The sequence below is a fragment of the Cydia amplana genome, chromosome 11 (assembly GCF_948474715.1).
Source record: "Cydia amplana chromosome 11, ilCydAmpl1.1, whole genome shotgun sequence".
NCBI classification, from domain to species: Eukaryota; Metazoa; Arthropoda; class Insecta; order Lepidoptera; family Tortricidae; genus Cydia; species Cydia amplana.
Genome location: NC_086079.1, coordinates 8,955,819 through 8,982,088, shown reverse-complemented (window position 1 = coordinate 8,982,088; position 26,270 = coordinate 8,955,819). Strand labels below are relative to the sequence as shown.

At 37.2% G+C, this 26,270-nt stretch overlaps 1 protein-coding gene across 1 annotated transcript; it reads right to left on the bottom strand.

Moving 5' to 3' along the window:
- Positions 1-1,940: 1,940 nt before the first annotated feature.
- Positions 1,941-24,084, bottom strand: LOC134651964 (uncharacterized). Its single transcript, XM_063507106.1, has 8 exons — positions 23,639-24,084; positions 21,848-21,950; positions 14,495-14,626; positions 11,380-11,608; positions 10,490-10,636; positions 2,793-2,950; positions 2,517-2,568; positions 1,941-2,429 (listed from the first exon to the last, which is right to left on the bottom strand). The coding sequence occupies exons 1-8, from the start codon at positions 23,711-23,713 to the stop codon at positions 2,222-2,224; spliced, it is 1,104 nt and encodes a 367-aa protein (XP_063363176.1). The 5' UTR covers positions 23,714-24,084; the 3' UTR covers positions 1,941-2,221.
- Between the last annotated feature and the right edge of the window lie 2,186 nt (positions 24,085-26,270).

Genomic DNA, 26,270 nt, shown 5'->3' with positions numbered 1-26,270 from the left:
GGAAACTACCTTAAATCCTTAAGCTGGCTCATTTTACTTAATGGAGACATTCCTTTATTTTTAAAAAGAAATAAAACTGCATTCAAAGTATTTTTCTTTTTTTCTTCGATTTGGCTTGTCTAAAAAAATCTTGAGTACTAAATATTACATTTTATGGATATTTTGTACGACAGACGAGTTTAAGACTTAATGTTTCTTGGAGAAATGTTATCATTGACATGAACTGTATCGACTAGTAGAATAAAATTGCGAGTTTTTATTTTTTGGAATTTTTAGTCGGTTTGTGTCCCGGGCGAGGCAAGCGAGTTTTAGAAAATCTTTGAATGCAGTTTTGTTTCTTTTTAAAAATAAAGGAATGTCTCCTTTAAGTAAAATGAGCCAGCTTAAGGATTTAAGGTAGTTTCCCTCCAGGGCCCGACTTATCTTTCCACACTGTATAAGTCGTAGTAGAAGGAAGGTGCTCCGATAGCTTGGACATTAACGGTGGCGTTCCGCAAGGTTCTGTGCTATTCCCAACGCTGTTGTTGCTGCATATCGTGACATGTTATCTATCGACGACTTTAATTGCTATGAAGGTGACAGTACTGGCTAAAGCTAGTGTGCTCCATAAAGCGAGACGATATACTTTACTCAGGTAGGGGTAAAGACAGCTATATATATTATATTGCGGCAGTTAAGCGTTAGGGGGCTTTGTTCGCTGTCATAATGTTTTGTTATTATTTGTGCTTTGTGTTAATAAAATAAACACGTCACAAGTCTGACCCCATATGGAATACCACACACACCAGCACACTCTAATGACCGCACTGTTCGCCGTCGGCAGGGTGTTCATCCTCACACCCTAGAACCTCAATGGTCCACTTTGCGGGTTAAGAGGAATTTCCTCCCGCGGACGGTAAGTACGGCGGTGGAATGAGCTCCCTGCCGAGGCTTTCCCGTGAGGCTACTATGGGGTTCTTCAAGAAAGAAGTGTACAGGTTTTTAAAGGGTCTTGTCGACCCTACTATTAAAAATATATATATCTAAAGTATGATCAACAGTATCAACACTCTGATGAAAAATAAAAACTCTGAAATAATAACCCTTCACAGGATTAGAGCGAGTTAACTAAGTCATGTCAGTCATGTTGCTTTCGTGCTGAATAGACGATAGACCCGACGAAAGATATAGCTGACGATGTGAGGACAGTCATGAGTCAGATTAAAACACTTAGATTACTACTGTTACTGTGTCAGCCAATAAACAACGTCTCATTACATATATTTATACGCCTCTTCGTGTAAGATCAATTGACCACATTCTACGTGTAAATATTATTATAAATATTTATATAAAACTTAAAATCAAGTTACTACAATATCCATTCCTATCTACGATTAACAATCGTATTATCACATTTAATAAGTTTGTTTCAGCAAAATTAAAGCAGTTAACCCAGTAGGTCCCTGAAAACTTAAAAAGAAGTCTATATTATACCTTGACCTCGCGAATATTTCATTGTATTCAATTATTCAGTTTTATTGTGAATTAGTTTAGTTTAATATTATTATTTTGTTTATGTAGTTATTATGATTTTTATTAGCTTTGATTTATGAAATTCGCTTATCAGTCTTTTATAATATACATTTAATAATACTTTATATTAGTAAAAGTTAAAACACATTATTAATTAATTACTTAGATAGCCACAATAAAGCCCTCCATTTGCTGCTCGCAAATAAAATTTTACTCGAAAAAAAAAAAACTTGTTTACAGGTATGTACGGTATGAAGTAGGTAGATGTACCTTTGGTGATAATTAATCGTCTATGTTATAATTATATAATATCAAAGTTAAACTATTTCACACCAGGGTCGTGTTACTATTTTTAATATATTACCAAGTAGTTTTAATGTCGTAAAACAGGCGAAGTAAGGGTTTCTAGCTATTTTCTAAAACTAACACACAATACTAGGTACATAGGCAGCGGCGACGCACCAGCGCGGCGGTCCTCCCGCTGCAGCCACCATTCAACACTCGTAAACAGCCAACAAACACACCTCTAGATAATAGAAAATCTGCTTTCACTTCTTGGGGCACATCGAAAACAGTGTAAATTATGTAAGAAAAATAAAACTTAAATAATTGTATACCTACTCTTAAAAAAATATCAACAAGGTTCACTGGGCGCAGAAGTATCGGAGGTGTCGACAGTCTCGGAGCTCCGAGACGGTGTTAGATCTCATTGGTCGGGCGGGGGCTCGGCCTCGGGCTCGATGGTGATGCGCGTGTCCTCGACGGAGGGCGACAGCGGGCACGGCGTCACCACGAGCCGCGGCGACGGCGGCGGCGACGGCTGCGTCGGCAGCGGCGCGCTACTCGCCCGGGTCTCCACTTCCACTGACAGGCGCTTATCGTCGGGTTTGCTGATTTCCTCCGATTCATTCATTCTGAAAGAAATGTTACCAAACTTATCGGTTTCGGGTAGGTAGGTACTTAATCAAATAATTTAACCAGTTTTACTAAAAATATCATACTTTGTTAGTGGATCATCTATTACGTTGACGTTGAGAGCACTTTCTCCCGGAGCTGTAACAAAATTAAAATACATTTTTTTTGACAGCTCAATAACATTTTCGGCGCTTTATCAACTTCCTTGTACTTAGGTAACAATCGCAAACTGTTTTGCACTGAACATTTTGCTTCATTAATTTATTATTCTCTTAAGGTCTTGCAACAACAATGACTGAGACCTGCGGGTCTTGGCTGATACTGCACTTGTATGATTCCATAGGGGAAATTTGTAGACTCACTGTGGCCAGCGTCGTCTCGCAAGCGCTGCTGGCGCGCGAGTGGGCGGCGGCGCGTGTTGTCGCGCACGCGCAGCGTCACGCCGGCGCACGCGCCGCTTGCGTGCAGGTCCAGCGCCAGCGACGACTGCGACCCGCACTCTGACTCCGCTGCGCTCGCACTAGGGATCACATAACAGCTACAAGTACTTACCTACAGAAGATGGACAAATTTGAATATTTTTGTTAATTCTTATTATTTTCTCATCTACAATAATACAACACTTTCTTTTTCATCAAAAAAAATCTGTAAAACTTGTGAAATAACTAGATTAAGTCATTCATAATTATTATCATTCCCTCTATACAATTGGCAACCAAACAGAGAGATACAATTAGTGATTACTTTTTTACGTGATCCCACACTTGTTATAAGTACCTACAACATTGTGTGCCAAGGATCACATAATAAAACACTATCAATACTATACCGTAGGCACCATGTTATAATATACAGTGTGGAAAGATAAGTCGAGCCCTGGAGGGAAACTACCTTAAATCCTTAAGCTGGCTCATTTTACTTAAGGTGACGGTAGAGGTGGGAAAATTTTCAGATTCTGTCAATTTACCCCATTTCACACACAAGCGCGCTTCACGCACACTACCTCACTTTACTGGGACAGGTCATTGACCCATCAAGTTTTTTTAAGATAGCGTTTTGAGTTTAGTGTTAACCACTGACCTCTTTTGAGGAACAAAAACTGTAAAAACGTTCCATTGAAAGAAGAAAGAGAAACAATACATTAAATCTTGCTCTCCTTGTCTGTTCATGTCACACGTGACGTATTTAAATTCTAATCTAATTCATTTGATTGTTAACTATTTTCTGCATATTATGGCTTTGTCGAGATACGCGTTTTGTAAAGTTAAACCGAATAAACCCTGATCCGATGTCATTAAGTCAGATGTAAAATGTTATTTACTACTCTATACGGTTATTCATAAGGCGAAAAATCAATTCAATGAGAATTTAAATAAATAAAGTTTCGGCAGGGTGGAAATTTAATTAAGGCGGACCAAATAAAATTTAATAATATATGTCGGCTGATGTACCCCTAAGATCTTTACTGATTTACTTGTACGAGTATCGTATATTCGCTATTTATTTTGCTATTAAATTAATAAAATTAAAATAAATAATTAAATATTATACTGGTATTCCACCGCTATTATTTCAGTGCTGAACTGATTATCTTCGATCGTAGCCTTGATGATGTAGTTGTACTTACACTTACGGCGGTAGGAGCGGCAATGAACCCCGCGCAGCGTAGAACGAGAGGTACGTTGGGATAAGTGCATATCGTCGGTGCGAATAAAAAAATCGCCATGCATTTTTTAGGTACTTTACAGGAGACAAAAAAAACTGTTTATTTTCCTGTTTGTAATATATTTGTTGCACCTGTATTTTTTTTCTGGTAGATCAATGGTTTTTATATTATACTTATGCGGAAAATAAACAGTTTTTTCCGTAAATTTTTACAATTAAAATTATTTTAGCCAGAATTTTGCTACATAGCGAAATTTGGTTCACTTAAAATCGTCATGTGTAAAGTTTACACATAGCGATTTGTTGCCAAAGTAACGTAGCACGAGAAATGATACATAGCGGATTTTAGGGTCAATAAATCGCCATGTGCAACATTATCGCCATCACCCTCGACGGAAAACAAGGCATTTAATTTCGTTATGTGCAAAAAATATCACATAGCTATTTTTTTGTACAAATTTTGTTAGTTATTTTCAAAACTAATATAGATATTAAAAAAACATTGATATAGATCGACGGGAAATTGAAATAGGAATTAGAATATGCCAAAATTAAAAAATCGTATAAAAACACATAGCGATTTTTTTATTCGCACCGACGATATACACACAATTCTTTGGCTGGTTGGTAAGCTTTCATAATTTTTTAGGGTTCCGTACCTCAAAAGGAAAAAACGGAACCCTAATAGGATCACTCGTGCGTCTGTCTGTCTGTCCGTCCGTCTGTCACAGTCTATTTTCTCCGAAACTACTGGACCAATTCAGTTGAAATTTGGCACACATATGTAAATTTGGCACACAAATGTAAATTTGTGACCCAAAGATAGACGTATAACGTAAATAAAATTTATTTTAGAGAATTTAAAATACGGTAGCCATTATGGGGGCCATTAAATGAAAAAATTAAATAAAAAATAATGTTTTTTAAACTATATAGTGTCACATATCTAATAAAAGAGTTCATTTTAAGAATCTCAAATATTTTTTTTTTTATAATTTTAGTATTAATAGTTTGGCAGTTATTCAAGAAAATAGGCAAAAAATGATCATTCTCCGCCCACCTTCTCCGAAACTACTGCATCTAAAATTTTGAAAAAAATACACAAAGTAGTTCTTTACCTATAGATGACAGGAAAATCTATAAGAAATGTGCAGTCAAGCGTGAGACGGACTTAATATACGGAACCCTTGGAACGCGAGTCCGACTCGCACTTGTTTTTGTTTAGCTCTAATTAGGTTTAAGGAGTTTTATGAGTGAAAAAAGAAGTTTTTTGTTTTATGTGCCCGCGTTATTGCCGAGCGATTGAGTTTTAAACGATAATTAGATAAAAAAACTTGTTTATCACCCAACGAATGTAGATCCCCATGACACTTCGTCCAAGTCGCCTTTGGATAGGCTTAATTTTAAAAATAATAGAAATAATGTTTTATATATTATCATACCTGCAAAAAAAAATCTAAAAATAATTTACGTGACCAATGCTTATTAGTAAATATCTTATAATTTAATATCGGATATATCACACGATACAAAAAATGGCCGCAAAGTTAAAAGTTCATTTATTTACGTTACTAGTCCATCTTTAGATCACCGACTCTTTGTCATATGTGACAAATGTGTACCAAATTTCAATTGAATTAGTCTATTAGGGGCAGACACACGAGTGATCTTATAAGGGATTTTTTTCTTGAATGATTTGTATGCACTTACCCCAACGCACCTCACGTGCCACGCGGCGCAGCGTAATCAATAAGTACCTAATAATTAGTGTCCGAGCGAAACACAAATTTTTGTATACATAAATATTGTTGTCTTACTTGCTCCCCAACTTTTAGTCTTTGTCACATAGTTTAGTTTCATAATACGAAGTAGCTACTATTTCGTATGTTTCGGCCAGGCCGAAAGATTCGGCCGTTTTATGGCCGAAACCGAAACTACGGCCGAAAATGATTTTTAGGCCGAAACTGGCCGAAACCGAAACCGAATCTTCGGTCGGACACTACTAATAATCACTTTGGTCTTAAGTACCACAGACCCTACTGTCGCTTAAGTCCTTTATGACAATCTTTGCCTATTAGAACTTATAAAAAAAAGCGGCCAAGTGCGAGTCGGACTCGCCCATGAAGGGTTCCGTATTTAGGCGATTTATGACGTATTAAAAAAAACTACTTACTAGATCTCGTTCAAACCAATTTTCGGTGGAAGTTTACATGGTAATATACATCATATATTTTTTTAGTTTTATCATTCTGTTATTTAAAAAGTTACAGGGGGGGGGACGACACATTTTACCACTTTGGAAGTGTCTCTCGCGCAAACTATTCAGTTTAGAAAAAAATGATATTAGAAAGCTCAATATCATTTTTGAAGACCTATCCATAGATACCCCACACGTATGGGTTTGATGAAAAAAAAATTTTGAGTTTCAGTTCTAAGTATGGGGAACCCCAAAAATTTATTGTTTTTTTTCTATTTTTGTGTGAAAATCTTAATGCGGTTCACAGAATACATCTACTTACCAAGTTTCAACAGTATAGTTCTTATAGTTTCGGAGAAAAGTGACTGTGACATACGGACGGACAGACGGACAGACATGACGAATCTATAAGGGTTCCGTTTTTTGCCATTTGGCTACGGAACCCTAAAAAGAGAATCCGAGTAAATTATATCGGACTACCGAACCTACTTACAAATTTTCACGAGATATTTGAGAAATCTGATATGCAAAGGAGAACATTCGAACAAACGAAAGTATTTTTGCCCAAGCTGAAACGGAGACCTTCGCCAACGTTCGGTCAGTGATGGTTTAGGTACAGTCAGCTGCAGGTCACCCCTGTATAAAAGATTGTATGCAGGAGTGGTACCTTTTCTCTGCAGCTGACTGTACACCTATAAAAAATAGTTGTACCTGCTGCAATTTTATACCGGTACCGTACTTTATATTTCAACAGGTATAGTACCTTCAAAACGAAGCGGTATTGATAAATAATAACGGTACCGTACCGCCTATAAATAATAATAATAATTCAGCCTATATACAGGGTGGTGGACTAGCCAAAATGTATGAAACTGCCAAATGTTTTTTTCACGATTTTGGGGTTGGTCCCTTAATAAAAGTTGCTCAGTATAATCCCAACACCTCCCTGGCAACGGAATGCAGTTATTTTTCAGCCACTCTGTATGGGAAACCCGGAATTTCATAGGAAAAGTTAAAAGTTTAAAAAATCATAACTTGAAAACTACGAAAAATCGGCTAACATACATATGAGGTACATTCTGATAGCCCACGATTTTTGGACGTCAAGGTTTGGACCACCCTGTATAGACGTGTCCCCATAGTCTCAACGCTAGCCCAATGCGGATTGGGGACTTCACACACAGCTTTGAATTTCTTCGCAAATGTATGCACTATGAGTATGCAGGTTTCCTCACGATGTTTTCCTTCACCGAAAAGCTAGTGGTAAATATCAAATGATATTTCGTACATAAGTTCCGAAAAACTCATTGGTACGAGCCAGGATACCAATGAGTTTTTCCTTACCGCTTATACCGTAAAGAAATAATGCAGTCTCTGCTTTGCACGAATATTGTGTGGACATAATTCTTATAATCACCGAAACATACATACCTCTACGCACAGAATGTCATTGAAATAAAACATTGTTTTTTATAGTAAATTTATATAACATTCGATATTGTATACACATAACAATAAGCAGGCCAGGCCGCAGCGGTATTGGCTTCTGTAAGCTTCATCTCGGTTTCCAAATCCGCAAAACTCGCTGGTACTAAATGCTGGTCTTGCCGTTATTAATTATCTTGATTCTTGAAGATTATCAGAACAGCACGTTACGTAATCGCATACATAGACGGAACGAACGTCAACAAAGTAGGTGTAGACACTGCAAGTCTTTAGGTATTAAACGAATTACGCTTCGTATTAATAGATGAGTAATAATTTAAATAAATAATATTCTCTAACATAAATACAAGATTACAATTAATTGACATCAAAAGTCATTGACGTACAGAAGTCATATACTTTTTTTTAATGACGCAAAATTGATACCAGCATAATGAAAATCAATCCCAATCAGTAAAACGAGTCTTTAAACTTTTTTCATTTTAAGCGGGTTTTGAAGGAACAAGTTACTTAAATTCGATTGTAATCGTATTGTTTTAGGATAATTTACTGCTGTTTCCGACCGTTACGACCCGTAAATAACAACAACTCACATTTAAAATTTGACTGGAGCTCCACGTGATTATATTTATTTACCCTATTTTTTTAAATACAATTTATCTCCTGGTATACATTTTCGTATGCGTATATGATGAAATGTCTATAATAATGTCAAAAACGAGCTACGACGACGTACACGTCTACTTCGATGCAAGGCCAACGGCCATCTGACTCGAAGAAGAGTTTTGAGTGATGTCGTCAATGTATGGAAATTGTACGAAAGTTTACATTTGGGATTGAATTTCTGTGTTGTATTTGTGAGTAAAAATATAAGTAGATAATAATTTGGTAGTTTAGTTATCTAGCCTTCAAAATTCCACAACAACTCAATTACTGTCAAAGACAAAACTGTAATGCGTCTTGCTCAAACGGAACTCCATATTTTGATTTTTGGATACTTTTAGTGTCTATTTGTAGAGAATTACAGCAAATAAAAAATATTATGGCATGAAGAGCCGGTACACGGCTTCTTCGTGAACAGATTTACGTATAATTTAATGCAGTTATTAATCATTCATTGAACAAATTGATTGCACAAAGTGAGGTCTAAATCGAAAACGTCATATACCGTCCCCTTAATGGAGACATTCCTTTATTTTTAAAAAGAAACAAAACTGCATTCAAAGTATTTTTCTTTTTTTCTTCAATTTGGCTTGTCTAAAAAAATCTTGAGTACTAAATATTACATTTTATGGATTTTTTGTACGACAAACGAGACCTAATGTTTCTTTGAGAAATGTTATCATTAACATTAACTGTATCGACTAGTAGAATAAAATTGCGAGTTTTTATTTTTTGGAATTTATAGTCGGTTCGAGTCCCGGGCGAGGCAAGCGAGTTTTAGAAAATCTTTGAATGCAGTTTTGTTTCTTTTTAAAAATAAAGGAATGTCTCCTTAAAGTAAAATGAGCCAGCTTAAGGATTTAAGGTAGTTTCCCTCCAGGGCCCGACTTATCTTTCCACACTGTATATAACACTCAGTGTGGGTCCTCCATTACACCCAAAGTTCACAAACTTTTCAGAAATTCACGTGTTGAATTATATTTAGGTAGGTACTAGGTACATCATAACACTTACATGCGCTTTGCTTTGGTATATCATTAACACTCACATGCTGCGTGTCCCTATGTATTTTCTAGATATTTAATCAAATGTAGATTTTATAAAGTATTTTAATAAAAATATTATTTTTACTTGAAAGTTCTGAATACAAATTTTCATATTTAGCACAACACAACATACTTTTTTGCATACTTAGGTGGCATCTAATGAAAGCTATTAGCAACAAAACACATGGAAAATTTTAACGCTTTTATGGCGATTCACATCCTGACACGGCGATCTACCGCAGTCAGCATAGCAACATATGTAATTAAATATGTCAATTATCCTGCGCGCCGTCGCGCCTTCAATTGTTAAGAAAGAGAGTGCGGGTGGACACACGCATAATGGAGGGTTTCGTACCGTCATCCGATATAAAAACCGGCCAAGAGCATCTCATGCTCAATGTAGGGTTTATACCTTGAGTCACTGTAGACTTCCTTGAACGGGGGCTATTAGTAAGTATCATGTACTTACATAACAAGCAAAAGGGGGTACCTTCACTGCACTTCGTCGGCATGATTCATTCATATATTCCTGACAAATTGCAGCTTTCTGGCACTATATGTGTGTGAAATGGGTTTAACAACTTATTGTGAAATGTGTCGGGTTTCGGGAGGCTTCGGCAGATCGCAGTGTCAGTTAGAGTACCTATAGCTTAAATTTCATAAAGCTCTGGTTAATGAAGTGAAGTGGCGGGTAGGAGAAGGCCATGCAGATACTAACAATTTATAGACAATAAAATGCCAGTAGGTGATTAATATCATTGTATCAAAGACTCGATAAGTACCTTGAGCCACAGGATTGTGAAACAGAGGACCTACCGCTTATCTGCATGTCTTGGCTGTCGCTCGAATATGCAAGAGTGATAGATAGGGGAAATGTTATCTTTTTTCGATGTTGGCGGTAGGCCCTCTGCAATAACGACTTTGATATAGGAGTAAGGACAAGGACACGATTATGTGAAACCGAATTTCACTTGAAATTAGACGACTTTCACCAAGTCATCACGGTGTGAACACAATCTGACTTTTATGAAATGGAAGGTACCTGACGGCGGAGTGTGGCGGCTCGTCGACGGACAGCGCGTAGCGGCGCAGCGGACGACGCAAGGCTGAGATGGGCACGGCGCGCGCGCCGCCGCCGCGCAAGTCCGGCGCCGACCCAAACCGGGCCCGGCCCTTTTTCTCAGCGGTTCTGTGCCACATACACTCTACCCTACTATGACGGGTTTTATGCTCTACGTGGTACGGAGCAGGAAAGGAACAAAGATCTGTATGTATTACCAGCATTGACTTATCATCCCCTTAAATGTCTTTAAGCTCAGAGGATGAACTTTCTTGAATCTCGAAATATTTAGATACGTAGGTAGCTAAATCTAGCTAAGTTATAATTTTTAAACTTAAACGAGACTTAATCGCGTGCACTTACGTTTATTATTTGGCCTGACGTTTCGATCGTCACGTTAACGTTCGTGGTCTTAGCCAGTTAAAAAGATTTCAAATTTCAATATTACGTAAATATTGGAATACATTGAGATCGTTGGACAGGCATGAGCTTACTGCTGGATGAGCAACTAAAATTTGGGATTCTTCATGATTAAGGACTGTAGCAAATTTTGTTTTTTAGAGCTATGTACTAATTGCGTATACAGTTAGTTGATTTAATTTTTTTTATGGAATCTCTTGCGTGTTTTTGTAGTAAATTTTAAACCTTGTGATGCTATATTATTTTAGCAAAATTCTACTACATATGCATGTTCTACGCAGTTCATACATAGCCGTTGAGAAAGAAGCGAATACATTAATCTGATGGGTAATACTCATTTTATTCTATAGAACTGAAAAGCTTTTAGGTAACTTTAATCCAAACCAGTAGAATAAACTTGTTCTATAGAAGTAATGAGTATCCCGGCAAGTATGATCAGCGCTCGAATGTACCTAGTGGAATGCGGCGGGCGATGCCTAAAGACCGGCGCGAGCGGCAACGAGTGCGGCAGCGGCAGCACGTGCGGCAGGCGGTACACGCCGAGCTGGTCGAGGCGCGCGGGCGCGCACGGGCCTCGGCGCGGCACGGGCCGCGGCAGCGCCTGCGGTCGCGCCGGCGTCACTTTCGCCGCGCTGTCGCGCGCTTCAAACGTCATCACGCACGCTGCCACTACTATAAAGCCTGCCAACAATGTCAGTAACTTGCATGTTTTTATTACAAAATTGGAGCGGCAGCGGCATTCGAATTTTAAAACGGATCTTGATTTGATATTGATTTCATGCCCATTAGTGCAGTTTCGTGCCAGCTTTCGTGAATCAACCTGTACATTGGTACAAACTTTCATTGCATGAGTGACACCTGTATCTATAAAGTCAGAGCCACCAAAATGGTTAATGTGATACACACATGTGTCGTGCCTGCTCTTGTGAATCGATCTGTATCAGTACGAGTAAGAATCGCTGCGAGTTAGTTTTATTTGGTCCGTCCAAAACCTACGTACGAGGGGTGTTCAAAATATTCTCGGTATGAGAATGAAAACAAACAAGTACGAAAAGTTTGATATTTTTATTTTTCAATATACTCCCCCCCTATGTTCATACACTTAAAAGATCGATCAATTATTTTTTTTAATCCCTCGTAAAAATATTTTTTATCTTTCGTGTAAAAATGCTCCTCCACTGCCGCCTTCAATGCTTCATCGTCAGAAAATTTATTTCCACGCAGATCCTTTTTAAGATTGGGGAGCAAAAAGAAGTCGCTGGGGGCTAAGTCCGGACTATACGGTGGGTGAGTAACAGTTTTAAACCCACATTCAACAATAGCTGCCTTGGCAATATGAGCAGTATGGACGGGGGCGTTGTCATGCAGAAGCAGAATACCTTTGATTAACTTTCCTCGCCTCTTTTCTTTAATTACATCCTTTAATTGACGTAGAATGTTAGCGTAGTACTGTCCTGTGATATTTACACCTTTTTCTTTATAATCGATTAGTAATACTCCTTCACAATCCCAAAATATCGTGGCCATGACCTTGCCAGCTGAAGGGATGACCTTGAACTTCTTGGGATGAGCTGAACCCTTAATGTGCCACTGCATGGACTCTTGTTTACTCTCTGGGTCATAATGATGAACCCAGGTTTCATCTCCAGTAACTATTCTTTGCAGCACCTCATCAGGATTTTCACCGCACAGGTCAATAAAATCGGAACAACAAGCTACACGCATGTCTTTTTGAAGCCGAGTCAGCATTCGCGGAACCCATCTTGCACTTACTTTTGACATATTAAGATGGTCATGTATAATATCATGTACGGTACCAATAGAGAGATTGGTTACTTGTGCTATAGATTTTACCTTCACTCGACCATCTTCCAATATAAGTTTTTCCACTTTATCAATATTTTCTTGTGAAGTAGCTACTACAGGCCGGCCAGGTCTAGGGTCATCTTCAATAGTCTCCCTTCCGCGTTTAAACTCGCTTGACCACTTTTGAATGGTAGATAAAGAAGGAGCAGACTCACGGTAAACACAATCCATTTCCTCTTTTATGGTTTTTTGATTTTTACCCTGTTTTGTCAAGAATTTTATCACGCATCGATGTTCTAATTTAGTTAACATTGTCAATTCGCACATGATGTTCATGTTTGTTCAGCAATTGCAGAAAAACAAAAGACTATCTCGGTTCGAATTATACTTTTTTTTAATGTCAATGAATAAACCTTAGCGGCCAGTAACGAAAGAAATTTTAGAAGAGGTCGTAAGATATAAATACCGAGAATATTTTGAACGCCCCTCGTACGTATCCTCCCTACCTCGACCGTACGATGACATAGTTACAAGAATAACAACACAATACGAGTATGCATTCGTGACAATAGACGAGCATCTTTGCTTTGCGAACAATACCTTAGAATCCTTAGATTTTACTAGTGTTTCCATTGTCTGATTCACACTCCGTAAACATGTCATATAATATGTATATTGTATGTATAGGTATGTTATGTAATACCTTTACATATTTCAGTGAACTAACTTTTTCATACACAACATTACACGTGTTTCATCCAGTAATATAACGCTTTGTTTTGTTATTTCTACGAATTCAGTGAACGCAGGTGTGCGCCTTCAGCTTTTACGTTAACAATTTTACGTTACCTTTCAAATACTCGTATGCTACACGTGCTACGGCGTAGCACTTCGTAGTCGCGCTGCGGTTATAATGAGGGTTAGGCAACGTAACAGAAAGACGCATACATTCAACAACATAAAATGCATAGTTATGCATTTACACGCCAAAATGTATGAATAGTCATAAATTTTAGCGTGTTCTCATTCTATAAATATGATACTAATTTGAGTTACAATTGAAATTTTCGTAATCCTCGGTTGAGCTAAGTGGTCCTAGACACATTGTGATAGTTATTTGATGTACCTACCAATAAGTCGCGATATCGCGAGATCGCGTCTCATTATATAATTAAAATTTAAATCTTTTTAAAACAGCATCTTTGCATTTCTAATAATAATTAAATCAGGTTTTCGTTTAAATTACAAATTATATTTTTTTATTTTGCCACCTCTTACATTATTTTCTTATAATTAAGAAAACACATGAGTACTTGACAATATCGTAGAAAAAAAAATTACTTTTATCTACCTATATAAAATAATCTTAAATTCTAATATGCTGTGATTAACAAGACTTATTGTATCTGATTGTATCTATTTACTGGAGATTGTTTTTCATGATAATATCCTCAATAATGATCGGCGTTTGTCTATCTATGTACGATTGTCAACTTGGGTAGGTCCTGGTGTTAGTCGTGGAGGTCCCCTGAGTTTTTCACGCAACTTAACCGTAACCGACAGAAAGGTAGATAACGATTTTCGATTTTTCGACGTTGGCGGTAGGCCCTTCTTGTCGGCGCAACAACCTGTAACTACTGATGCGCCGACGGAGTATTTGCAAAATTACGAAATCGTTTACTTACATGCAAAGATTTCGAAAGTTTCTCAATATTTCCCGTGGGGATATTTCAGCATAAAAACCAGTCAAATGAGACTGACCTCCGAATCCCATGACGATGGGCCCGGCGTACGAGAGGTTGTTGAGGTGGAAGCCCCTCGCCTCGTCCTTGACGGAGATGGTGGCGTTGCCGCGTACCTCCTGGTCTACCGACAATGTGTCAGCGTAGTACCCTGTAACAAATTATATCCACGCTAATATTTCATTATTTTTGCATAATCGCTTCTTGCACAATGCAGCCGGAGCATTCAGATTTTATAAATAGTTAAAGCTTTAATATTGTTATGATAAGACGACTCGTAGTGCATCTCGTGCTATTGTTTGTGTTCTGCATGCCTGTTGATGGTGAAGTATGCATGTGCTTCTTAGTTGCTAAGTCCATCTTTTGTACCATATTTTATGCAAAATAAATTTGGTATTTTTTATTTGATATTTGTTGCGAATAATTGCGAGCGACCGTATCATATAAATATTGGACTGTGTATCGAAACAAAGAACAATTATTTTTATTGATTTCAAAAAGTAGACAAAATTAAAAAAGTAATAAATGTAATAATGAATAGTTGAATACGTTAGGTATTAAATTTTAGTGTTTCATACTAAATTATTTTTTGTAGAAACGGTGAAATGTGACATCACATACAATATCACGTACAATTGTTATTATAAATGGTTATTTATTTATTAAGTATATTTGATTAATGATGAGGAAATGGATATTCCGATGTATGTACTTCTTTTGTTGTTTTTTTTTGACTCATAGATTTTATTCTACAAATTCTAGACTAGTATTTTTTATACCATTTTTTTTTATGTTTGACGATCTTTTTGTAAAATTCTTAATGTTAAATTTGATCTATATGATAATACAATGTTATTATGGAATAATATTAACATCAATAAATTGCTCTGATAATTAGATTAAGATAATATGTACCTATGTAATACCTAATTACTATTCATAAGTGCTTGTTGCTAGGCCTACATGAATATATTTTATATATTTGAAAATTTGAATTGAAATAATTAGAACCTACAATTTAGATGATTTGGATTTGGTACCAGTGTGGTTAATGTGTAGACCTACAATATCATATATGCAATACGTAATTAAAACGTCCTCCGCGCGCCGAGATGAATCAAACATAACTCTACTCTCATATCACACGACACATTACTAATTAAAACGCTCGTATGTGTGCACCATCAGCATGGCGGCCGGAAGCAGCGAGCCGGAAGTGTCAGCGCCGGAACCAGCTCACTGGCAGGAAGCACCCCCCACGTCACGTTTGTGGGACAACGCCGTAGTGTTACGATTCCGGTTGTCTGTCTAATTTGTAAACGCGGTGCGGTTTATAGCTAGAATGATTCTGGGCTTATTTACTTAGAAGTCGATCACTTAATTAAAAAAAAAAATCAGTTGTTACCACAGGTCATAATTTGGTAGTAACTAGTGGAAATAACCCACACGGTGCCAATGTTTTTAATTGCGCCGTGAATGTTTACCGGTATATCTACTTCCGTGCTTCTATGGTGGGTCGCAAGTGGTCTTCTAACGATAAATTTATAATTTGAACTGATACCAAATCATCTAAATCCAATTCTATTTTTTTCTCGCTAGGGGCGACAGTTGTGGCCAGCTTAAGGGGACGGTATATGACGTTTTCGATTTAGACCTCACTTTGTGCAATCAATTTGTTCAATGAATGATTAATAACTGCATTAAATTATACGTAAATCTGTTCACGAAGAAGCCGTGTACCGGATCGTCACGCCATAATATTTTTTATTTGCTGTAATTCTCTACAAATCAACACTAAAACTGTCCAAAAATCAAAATATGGAGTTCCGTTTGAGCAAGACGCATTACAGTTTTGTCTTTGACAGTAATTAAGTTGTTGTGGGATTTTGAAGGCTAGAAAACTAAACTACCAAATTATTATCTACTTATATTTTTACTCACAAATACAACACAGAAATTCAATCCCAAATGTAAACTTTCGTATAATTTCCATACATTGACGACATCACTCAAAACTCTTCTTCGAGTCAGATGGCCGTTGGCCTTGCATCGAAGCAGACGTGTACGTCGTTGTAGCTCGTTTTTGACATTATTATAGACATTTCATCATATACGCATACGAAAATGTATACCAGTAGATAAATTGTATTTCATACAATAGGGTAAATAAATATAATCACGTCGAGCTCGAGTCAAATTTTAAATGTGAGTTGTTGTTATTTACGGGTCGTAACGGTCGAAAACAGCAGTAAATTATCCTAAAACAATACGATTACAATCGAATTTAAGTAACTTGTTCCTTCAAAACCCGCTTAAAATTAAAAAAAGTTTAAAGACTCGTTTTACTGATTGGGATTGATTTTCATTATGCTGGTATCAATTTTGCGTCATTATAAAAATGTATATGACTTCTGTACGTCAATGACTTTTGATGTCAATTAATTGTAATCTTGTATTTATGTTAGAGAATATTATATGTTCATTTAAATATTACTCATCTATTAATACGAAGCGTAATTCGTTTAATACCTAAAGACTTGCAGTGTCTACACCTACTTTGTTGACGTTCGTTCCGTCTATGTATGCGATTACGTAACGTGCTGTTCTGATAATCTTCAAGAATCAAGATAATTAATAACGGCAAGATCAGCATTTAGTACCAGCGAGTTTTGCGGATTTGGAGACCGAGATGAAGCTTACAGGCCAATATCGCTGCGGCCCGGCCTGCTTATTGTGATGTGTATAAATCGAATGTTATATAAATTTACTATAAAAAACAATGTTTTATTTCAATGACATTCTGTGCGTAGAGGTATGTATGTTTCGGTGATTATAAGAATTATGTCCACACAATAATCGTGCAAAGCAGAGACTGCATTATTTCTTTACGGTATAAGCGGTAAGGAAAAACTCATTGGTATCCTGGCTCGTACCAATGAGTTTTTCGGAACTTATGTACGAAATATCATTTGATATTTACCACTAGCTTTTCGGTGAAGGAGGAAACATCGTGAGGAAACCTGCATACTCGTAGTGGATACATTTGCGAAGAAATTCAAAGCTGTGTGTGAAGTCCCCAATCCGCATTGGGCTAGCGTTGAGATTATTGTCTATACAGGGTGGTCCAAACCTTGACGTCCAAAAATCGTGAGCTATCAGAATGTACCCCATATGTATGTTAACCGATTTTTCGTAGTTTTCAAGTTATGATTTTTTAAGCTTTTAACTTTTCCTATGAAATTCCGGGGTTCCCATACAGAGTGGCTGAAAAATAACTGCATTCCGTTGCCAGGGAGGTGTTGGGATTATACTGAGCAACTTTTATTATTGGACCAACCCCGAAATCGCGAAAAAAAAATTGGTTTTTTATACATTTTGGCTAGTCCATTTTCTATGGAAGGGTAATTTTTTTTCGCGGTTTCGGGGTTGGCCCCATTGTAAAAGTTGCTCAGTATAATCCCAAAACCTCCCTGGCAACGGAAATGCAGTTATTTTTTAGCCACTCTGTATGGGAACCCCGGAATTTCATAAGAAAAGTTAAAAGTAAAAAAAAATCATAACTCGATAACTACGAAAAATCGGCTAACATACATGGGGTATATTCTGATAGCCCACGACGTGAGGAATCTAAAAAAAAATTTTTGGACGTCAAGGTTTGGACCACCCTGTATATAGGCTGAATTATTATTATTATTTATAGGCGGTACGGTACCGTTATTATTTATCAATACCGCTTCGTTTTGAAGGTACTATACCTGTTAAAATATAAAGTACGGTACCGGTATAAAATTGCAGCAGGTACAACTATTTTTTATAGGTGTACAGTCAGCTGCAGAGAAAAGGTACCACCCCTGCATACAATCTTCTATGCAGGGGTGACCTGCAGCTGACTGTACCTAAACCATCACTGACCGAGCGTAGGCGAAGGTCTCCGTTTCAGCTTGGGCAAAAATACTTTCGTTTGTTCGAATGTTCTCCTTTGCATATCACATTTCTCAAATATCTCGAGAAAATTTGTAAGCAAGTTCGGTAGTTGGATATAATTACTCGGTTTCTTTTTTTTTTATAAGTTCTAATAGGCAGAGATTGTCATAAAGGACTTAAGCGACAGTAGGGTCTGTGGTACTTAAGACCATTGTGATTATTAGTAGTGTCCGATCGAAGATTTCGGTTTCGGCCAGTTTCGGCCATAAAATCATGTTTCGGCCGTAATTTCGGTTTCGGCCAAAAAACGGCCGAATCTTTCGGCCTGGCCGAAACATACGAAATAGTACTTCGTATTATGAAACTAAACTATGTGACAAAGACCAAAAGTTGGGGAGCAAGTAGGACAACAATATTTATGTATACAGAAATTTGTGGTTTCGGTCGGACACTAATTATTAGGTACTTACTGATTACGCTGCGCCGCGTGGAACGTGAGGTGCGTTGGGGTAAGTGCATACAAATCATTCAAGAAAAAAAATCCCTTTTAAGATCACTCGTGTGTTTGCCCCTAATAGACTAATTCAATTGAAATTTGGTACACATTTGTCACATATGACAAAGAGTCGGTGATCCAAAGATGGACTAGTAACGTAAATAAATGAAATTTTAACTTTGCGGCCATTTTTTGTATCGTGTGATATATCAGATATTAAATTATAAGATATTTACTAATAATAAGCATTGGTCACGTAAATTATTTTTAGATTTTTTTTGCAAGTATGATATAGAACATTATTTCAATTATTTTTAAAATTAAGCCTATCCAAAGGCGACTTGGAAGAAGCGTCATGGGGATCTACATTCGTTGGGTGAAAAACAAGTTTTTTTGTCTAATTATCGTTTAAAACTCAATCGATCGGCAATAACGCGGGCACATAAAACAAAAAACTTCTTTTTTCACTCATAAAACTCCTTAAACCTAATAAGAGCTAAACAAAAACAAGTGCGAGTCGGACTCGCATTCCAAGGGTTCCGTATATTAAGTCCGTCTCACGCTTGACTGCACATTTCTTATAGATTTTCCTGACATATATAGGTAAAGAACTACTTTGTGTATTTTTTTCAAAATTTTAGATCCAGTAGTTTCGGAGAAGGTGGGCGGAGAATGATCATTTTTTGCCTATTTTCATGAATAACTGCTGAACTATTAATCCTAAAATTATAAAAAAAAATTATTTGAGATTCTTACAATGAGCTCTTTTATTTGATATGTAACACTATATAGTTTAAAAAACATTATTTTTTAATTTTTTCATTTACCCCCCCCCCCCCCCCCCAAAAATGGCTGCCGTATTTCAAATTCTCTAAAATAAATTTTATTTACGTTACACGTCCATCTTTGGGTCACAAATTTACATTAGTGTGCCAAATTTACATATGTGTGCCAAATTTCAACTGAATTGGTCCAGTAGTTTCGGAGAAAATAGACTGTGACAGACGGACGGACAGACAGACAGACGCACGAAGAATTATATGTATATGCACTTACCCCAACGCACCTCTCGTTCTACGCTGCGCGGGGTTCATTGCCGCTCCTACCGCCGTAAGTGTAAGTACAACTACATCATCAAGGCTACGATCGAAGATAATCAGTTCAGCACTGAAATAATAGCGGTGGAATGCCAGTATAATATTTAATTATTTATTTTAATTTTATAAATTTAATAGCAAAATAAATAGCGAATATACGATACTCGTACAAGTAAATCTGTAAAGATCTTAGGGCCGAGGGATTATCAGCCGACATATATTATTAAATTTTATTTTGTCCGCCTTAAATAAATTTCCACCCTGCCGAAACTTTATTTATTTAAATTTCTAATTGAATTGATTTTTCGCCTTATGAATAACCGTATAGAGTAGTAAATAACATTTTACATCTGACTTAATGATATCTGGGTTTATTCGGTTTAACTTTACAAAACGCGTATCTCGACAAAGCCGTAATATGCAGAAAATAGTTAACAATCAAATGAATTAAATTAGAATTTAAATACGTCACGTGTGACATGAACAGACAAGGAGACCAAGATTTAATGTATTGTTTCTCTTTCTTCTTTCAATGGAACGTTTTTACAGTTTCTGTTCCTCAAAAGAGGTCAGTGGTTATCACTAACCTCAAAACGCTATCTTAAAAAAACTTGATGGGTCAATGACCTGTCCCAGTAAAGTGAGGTAGTGTGCGTGAAGTGCGCTTGTGTGTGAAATGGGGTAAATTGACAGAATCTGAAAATTTACCCACCTCTACTGTCGCCTTAAGATACCTACAAGCTTTTCAGATCGTTGACATCGCGATATAAACTTTTACGGGGTGCTCAGAAAAAGTGTGTTGTACATTAAATAAGTGCCTCGTTAGTGTGACCATTAGACCTCCATTCCAGATCGTTTATTTTTACAGCTTGAGACGAGAGACATCGCTTATATCGCATCGTATTTAACTTGCCAATCGTTTACGCTCCGTATCGAACGAAACGCAACTGTCACTGCCGCACTAATATTGGAAGAGTGATAGAGAGAAACTAACCATATCGTTCGCTACGGAGCGAGCGAATTGTCATCTTGGCGACACACCATATATCGTGGCATACGCAAGTCATGCACATTAATAATGTTTACATTTGTCTTTTCTGTATCTAAATGTCGACAATATCAGATTATAATTAGGTCCCAGGCACAGACAAGACATCCTCTAGACTGAGCATAGTAACGCTACCCCCTCTGCCACTTATACGGTAGTTTTACTCCATCTTCGAGTCAATCCCGTGCCGTGATTGGTCCGTGTCTTTGAACGGACCAATCACGGCACGGGATTCCCTCACCTCGTCCCCCCGCACCCCCGTATTTTTGGCAGCATCGGTTTCATGAAATAATTGCTCTAAACTCCGTCTAGAGGATTCCTAGTCTATGGTCCCAGGTTATAAAAGGTCTACAGTTTTTATATTCTCAAAAACTATTACGTCGGGATCCGTGCTGGGCGGTGTAAGTAACAGCCAGAAATAGGCTCAAATTTCTTAACTACGATTTCAAATTTAGATACAGAAGATAATCAGGTATAAAACTAAAACGGGATTTTATGGCGTACTTTTTCTAAGACAATTTTACAGAAAGCAAAATTTGGCACATTGTCAGTGACATCGCCATTTTTCGTAGGAATGGTCACGTGACTGCCATACCACCCACAATAATATTAACCCTTTTCGGCATAGGTAGGTAGTACGATTTATCAACCAGATACGCCCCAATAGAATTACATTCATTTTCGGAAATGTGACTTGTTTTTAAATTATTCATCAAAGAACTTGACATATATTTGCAATTCTTGCGAAAACCTTGTAGATTGGATGGGCCTAGAAAAGGGTTACGAGCGTGGGACTCTTGGTCTCACCTATGACGGCCATGGCAGCGCCCAGCAGCATCAGTAGCAGCCCCGCGGACAGCGCGCGGCACGCGTGCCAGAGACACTGCGAGCTCATTTTCCCGCGGACCACCTGGAAAAAGTTATACAGCAAGGTTATAAACTTGCTTTTTAACCGACTTCAAAAAAAAGATACGGTTATTATTTAATATTAACTAATAAATACGTTATGGCCGAGCAAACTGGAAAGTGAAATTAGCTTTAGCTTTATGGAAATCGAACGTACCTACTTAAGTAAGTATGTAGATACAGAAATAATGGAGCGATACATGGTATTATTTCGAATTCAAATACCTATTGGGTCAGAAAGACAAATGTTGCATAAAAATAGCGAAAAAATCTGGTACATATTAAGATATATTTTTAATTTTACCGTGCATTGTTAGTATTTCGCTAACATTTTATTAAGACCTAACGGAACAGGCGGAAGATAAATGGAAATAATGGTCTCACGTGATTCCTTTTAAATAGGTACTTTTAAAATGTGCCAGTCATAGATGCTACAAATAATACAAAAATATAACTTGTAACGTAGCGAATAAGCTTTACATATGTACCGTCTCACGGGGTGAATAGGGACAATTTTGAACTTTGAGAGAGATTTTAAAGGAAGATTTCCATTAGGGTCACAAATGTTAAGGTTTAAAAACTTGAGTCTTATGTCTAAGAATCGATTTATAATAAAATATTTCTTAATAATTTCGTCTAAACGTCCTTTTTTTGAAACAAAAACAGGCCATCCTGATTCATACTGGATGCGGGGTGAATAGTTACAAGAGCAGACGATTCAACGGAGCCACGCCGTTCTATCGGCAAAATAGTGTTTACATTTTAAGTTTATAAAATTATACGTATGTTAGTCTATACGGTATATTGTATATGTAATATGGGCCTTGTTGCCTGAATTAAATTATAAAATAAAATAAATAAATAGGGACAACTAAGTTAAGGTACGAAGAGGGACAATAAGTGATCAGGGTTGTCAAAATTTAATAAGTTGATAGGTAGGTAGCTAAGTACCCATGTAGTGTTTATTGTACTTAGGTACTTTAAATGATTAGGTAAATATTTTTAGTTAAAACATGTCATTCTCACCTCTTGTCCCTATTCCCCCGCCCTCCCTATTCACCCCGTTTGATGGTACTTGTTTATGAATCGAACACAAAACGACAGCACTTCCATTCATCCTCAACGATATCTTAACGTACTTATTCAAGAACTGCGTGCGCAACAAGTTTAGGACAACTGTTGAGTCAGTGGCGGTTTAATGATGAGCTACTCAAAGAACTTAATGAGCTAGAAGCTCTTTCGTTTTCCGTGCTATGCATAAATTTTAGATTTTAAGTAGTATTATTGACACGTAATTCTCAGATTGTAATATTTACGCTTACGTGTACAAATGTGTCTATGTACCTTAATTATTCATTAACTACTCAAGCAAATTTCATAATTAAAATAAGTGTAATAGCCTAGATCAATCAGTAGTATCTTTATACATATAAAGCTATTTTTTTCTAAGTAAGTGGATAATTAGTCGTGTTTTGGACCACATAAATAGGATTTTCTAAAATTTCCGGCAGAAACATTATAATAATCGCTGAAAATACACCGCACTTAAGAAAATTTAATTGACAACAAAGGATTTTCTGAGAGTAGGTTTGCATTTGCGACATTAGACAGCATTTGAGTTGTTTGGAAAAGCTTTGAGGTGGTGGTGCGGAATTAAATGATAACTGAGACATGAAACGGTCTTGTGTGTACCTGGACATTCCAGGTGGCCCCTGAGGCAGGGTGGGCCCTCCGCAAGGGCCCCGTCACACTCCGCGCTCGCCGCATGTCGACTGCCGCGCGCTTCGAATCTCGGGGTGCGCACGCATCCAGCCTCTTTGCTCCATCCCTCCTCTTAGAGCTACTCTGCTCGTGTTTATTGAAATACCACAGCCCGTTCTACATCGCTCATTTTCGCATAGGTACGTTTCATGCGGCCTAATCATACACGGGGGAGAGTGCGTGTCATCGCGCAATGAACTTCGAACGTTGCCTCACTCACGATCGGTCTCTAGCGTTGCAAGTAGACCACCCACTCAAACTTGATATATATTTGGCAATTATAGGTATCGATTTCGTATTTGTTTGGCATGCCTTTGTTATTAAGCGGATTGGTGACCTCTTATCAAACCATAGCTCGAATTTAGTGTTAAGTTACTAAGGACGAAATTTACGTAGCTTTGAATTAGGTATGTTTCAGTTTATTAGGTATGCCTTGTTATTGTTATTATAATATACCATTCAATATTTATTTAGGCAAGCATATATTTCTTGCGTATTTTAGGCGTAATGTAGGTAAGTACTTAGCTTTGGTGCCATTTAGGGTCTACCAAAGCTAATTTGGTTGATCGTTGTTCAATACTTACTTATTTATTATGAAATGTCCAATAATAAATATGTTATGTTCGTGACTGTATCACTAAAGGTAATAGAATTTTAAATTGTCAAGAAAAGTAAAAAAAAAACAAAATAGCTACCTATTTATTTTACCAGGGAGCAAAGTTGTTAATTGTGTAACCTCTCGTGCTAATATTGATGTCAGAGCAAGCGAAAGAATCCAAAATTAAACCAGATAGATTGTCACCTCCACAGTGGCCGAACTATCGCAACACAGTCCATAAGGACATCTTTGTTACCATAGGGATAACCCTATGGTAACAAAGATGTGTTGCAATTTGGCTACTTTAGTTGTCACTATACACAAGTTACACAACTACACATTGACCAATATTGCCTTAACCTGTGCGTTAGTTTTGAACGTACCCGCCCCTTCTACGTAATGCCGGGATCCCGATCCAAGTTGCTAGGTATCCGAAACTTGTGTCAGGTCTCTGGACTAGTTAAGTCGTCGTAAATCGCCTCGGCTTGGCAACTAAACCGCAGCACGGCATTTACATTTAACTTTAGATTGTGGCATAAATGTGGTTACATTGATTTTTGATAAGAAGACATCAGAATAGTTTTCGTTTGTAGGATTTGTGGGATGTATGTAGGACTATATTCGGTTATAAATATATTCTTTTAGGTACGTAGGACTGTAGAGCATGTAAATTATACCTACTTGGGGAACCCTCATGCGTCTATTAAATTTGAAAAAAAAAAAGAACTGGATCGACAATAAAATCCATAGGTCTAATTATCGACACTGCTCAAATAATTTCATGAGAATCGGGTGAGAATGCGATGTGACCTGTACACAGTCGCTGGCAGTGTCAATACTGACAAAAGCATACGCTAACGTCTACGTACTTTATTCTTTGCGTTTACGTAACTTACTTTAAATTTTATGCATCTCACTCGTACTGACATATATACTTATTAGTGCGAGAAGTTTGATGTTTACGTTTTTGGAACCCACCTCTACCCCATACCTCTCCGATTTTTTATTATGTACTTATGTTCCTTCGGTTAAAGCTCATTTTTGAATGTAAGGGTAGGTTACACAGTAAAAGACATGTTTCTTCGATGCAGGTGTAATTGCAACTGAGGTAATGATTTACTATGGCTACATTTATATGTAAGATACCTTTAGACATACCGGCCGCTAAAACTAACAGTTCTCAATAAATTTAAACAATTCAAAGAGCATGCACAGTTATTTAAAAAAAAGGATGAAAATTTTAAGATACCAATGTATAATAATTATATAACACTTTACTAAACTATTCACTTCAGTACATGCAAAATCATTTCACTCATTTCACCATATACTTCACTGTACTTGATTAGGTATAGAACTACTAGTATAGGTCTACTCATTCAATGTTTTAGGGAGTAATATTAATTTTGACAAAGGTCTTTTAAGCTCGTGGTCTCCCTTGCCACTTATATCTTTGTTGCAGTGTGTTAAGGTAATCGTTCTGCCATTGGCGCCAAAAGTTCTGTGTCATCTTCTGTACTAACTGCCATCTGGTAAGTATATTGACTTGTGCTCGTAATTTAAAACATGTCTACTTCCGAACCAATGTGTTTTACAAGCTTTTATTTAACTTGCAATGTACTATGTATGTATGTTTGTACGGGTCAAATCTTGCAAGTTAAATTTGACTCACTTCCCGACTTCCAATGAAATGAAGCTGTGCATACACATGTAAGTCGGGTGACAATGCAATATTATGGTACCTACCATCGAGCTGATCTGATGATGGAGACAGGAGGTGGCCATAGGAACTCTGTGATGAAACAACGCAACCTAATTGTGTTAGGGGTTTTTAGAATTGTCTCGATGAGTATTAGTTGTCTGTCGTAAAAAAGTACAGTCAGCGATAAAAGCTTGTACCAAAAATGTAATTTTTGCCAAAAACTTATTATGGCTCCTCTACACGATGGGCCAGCGCCGGCCACA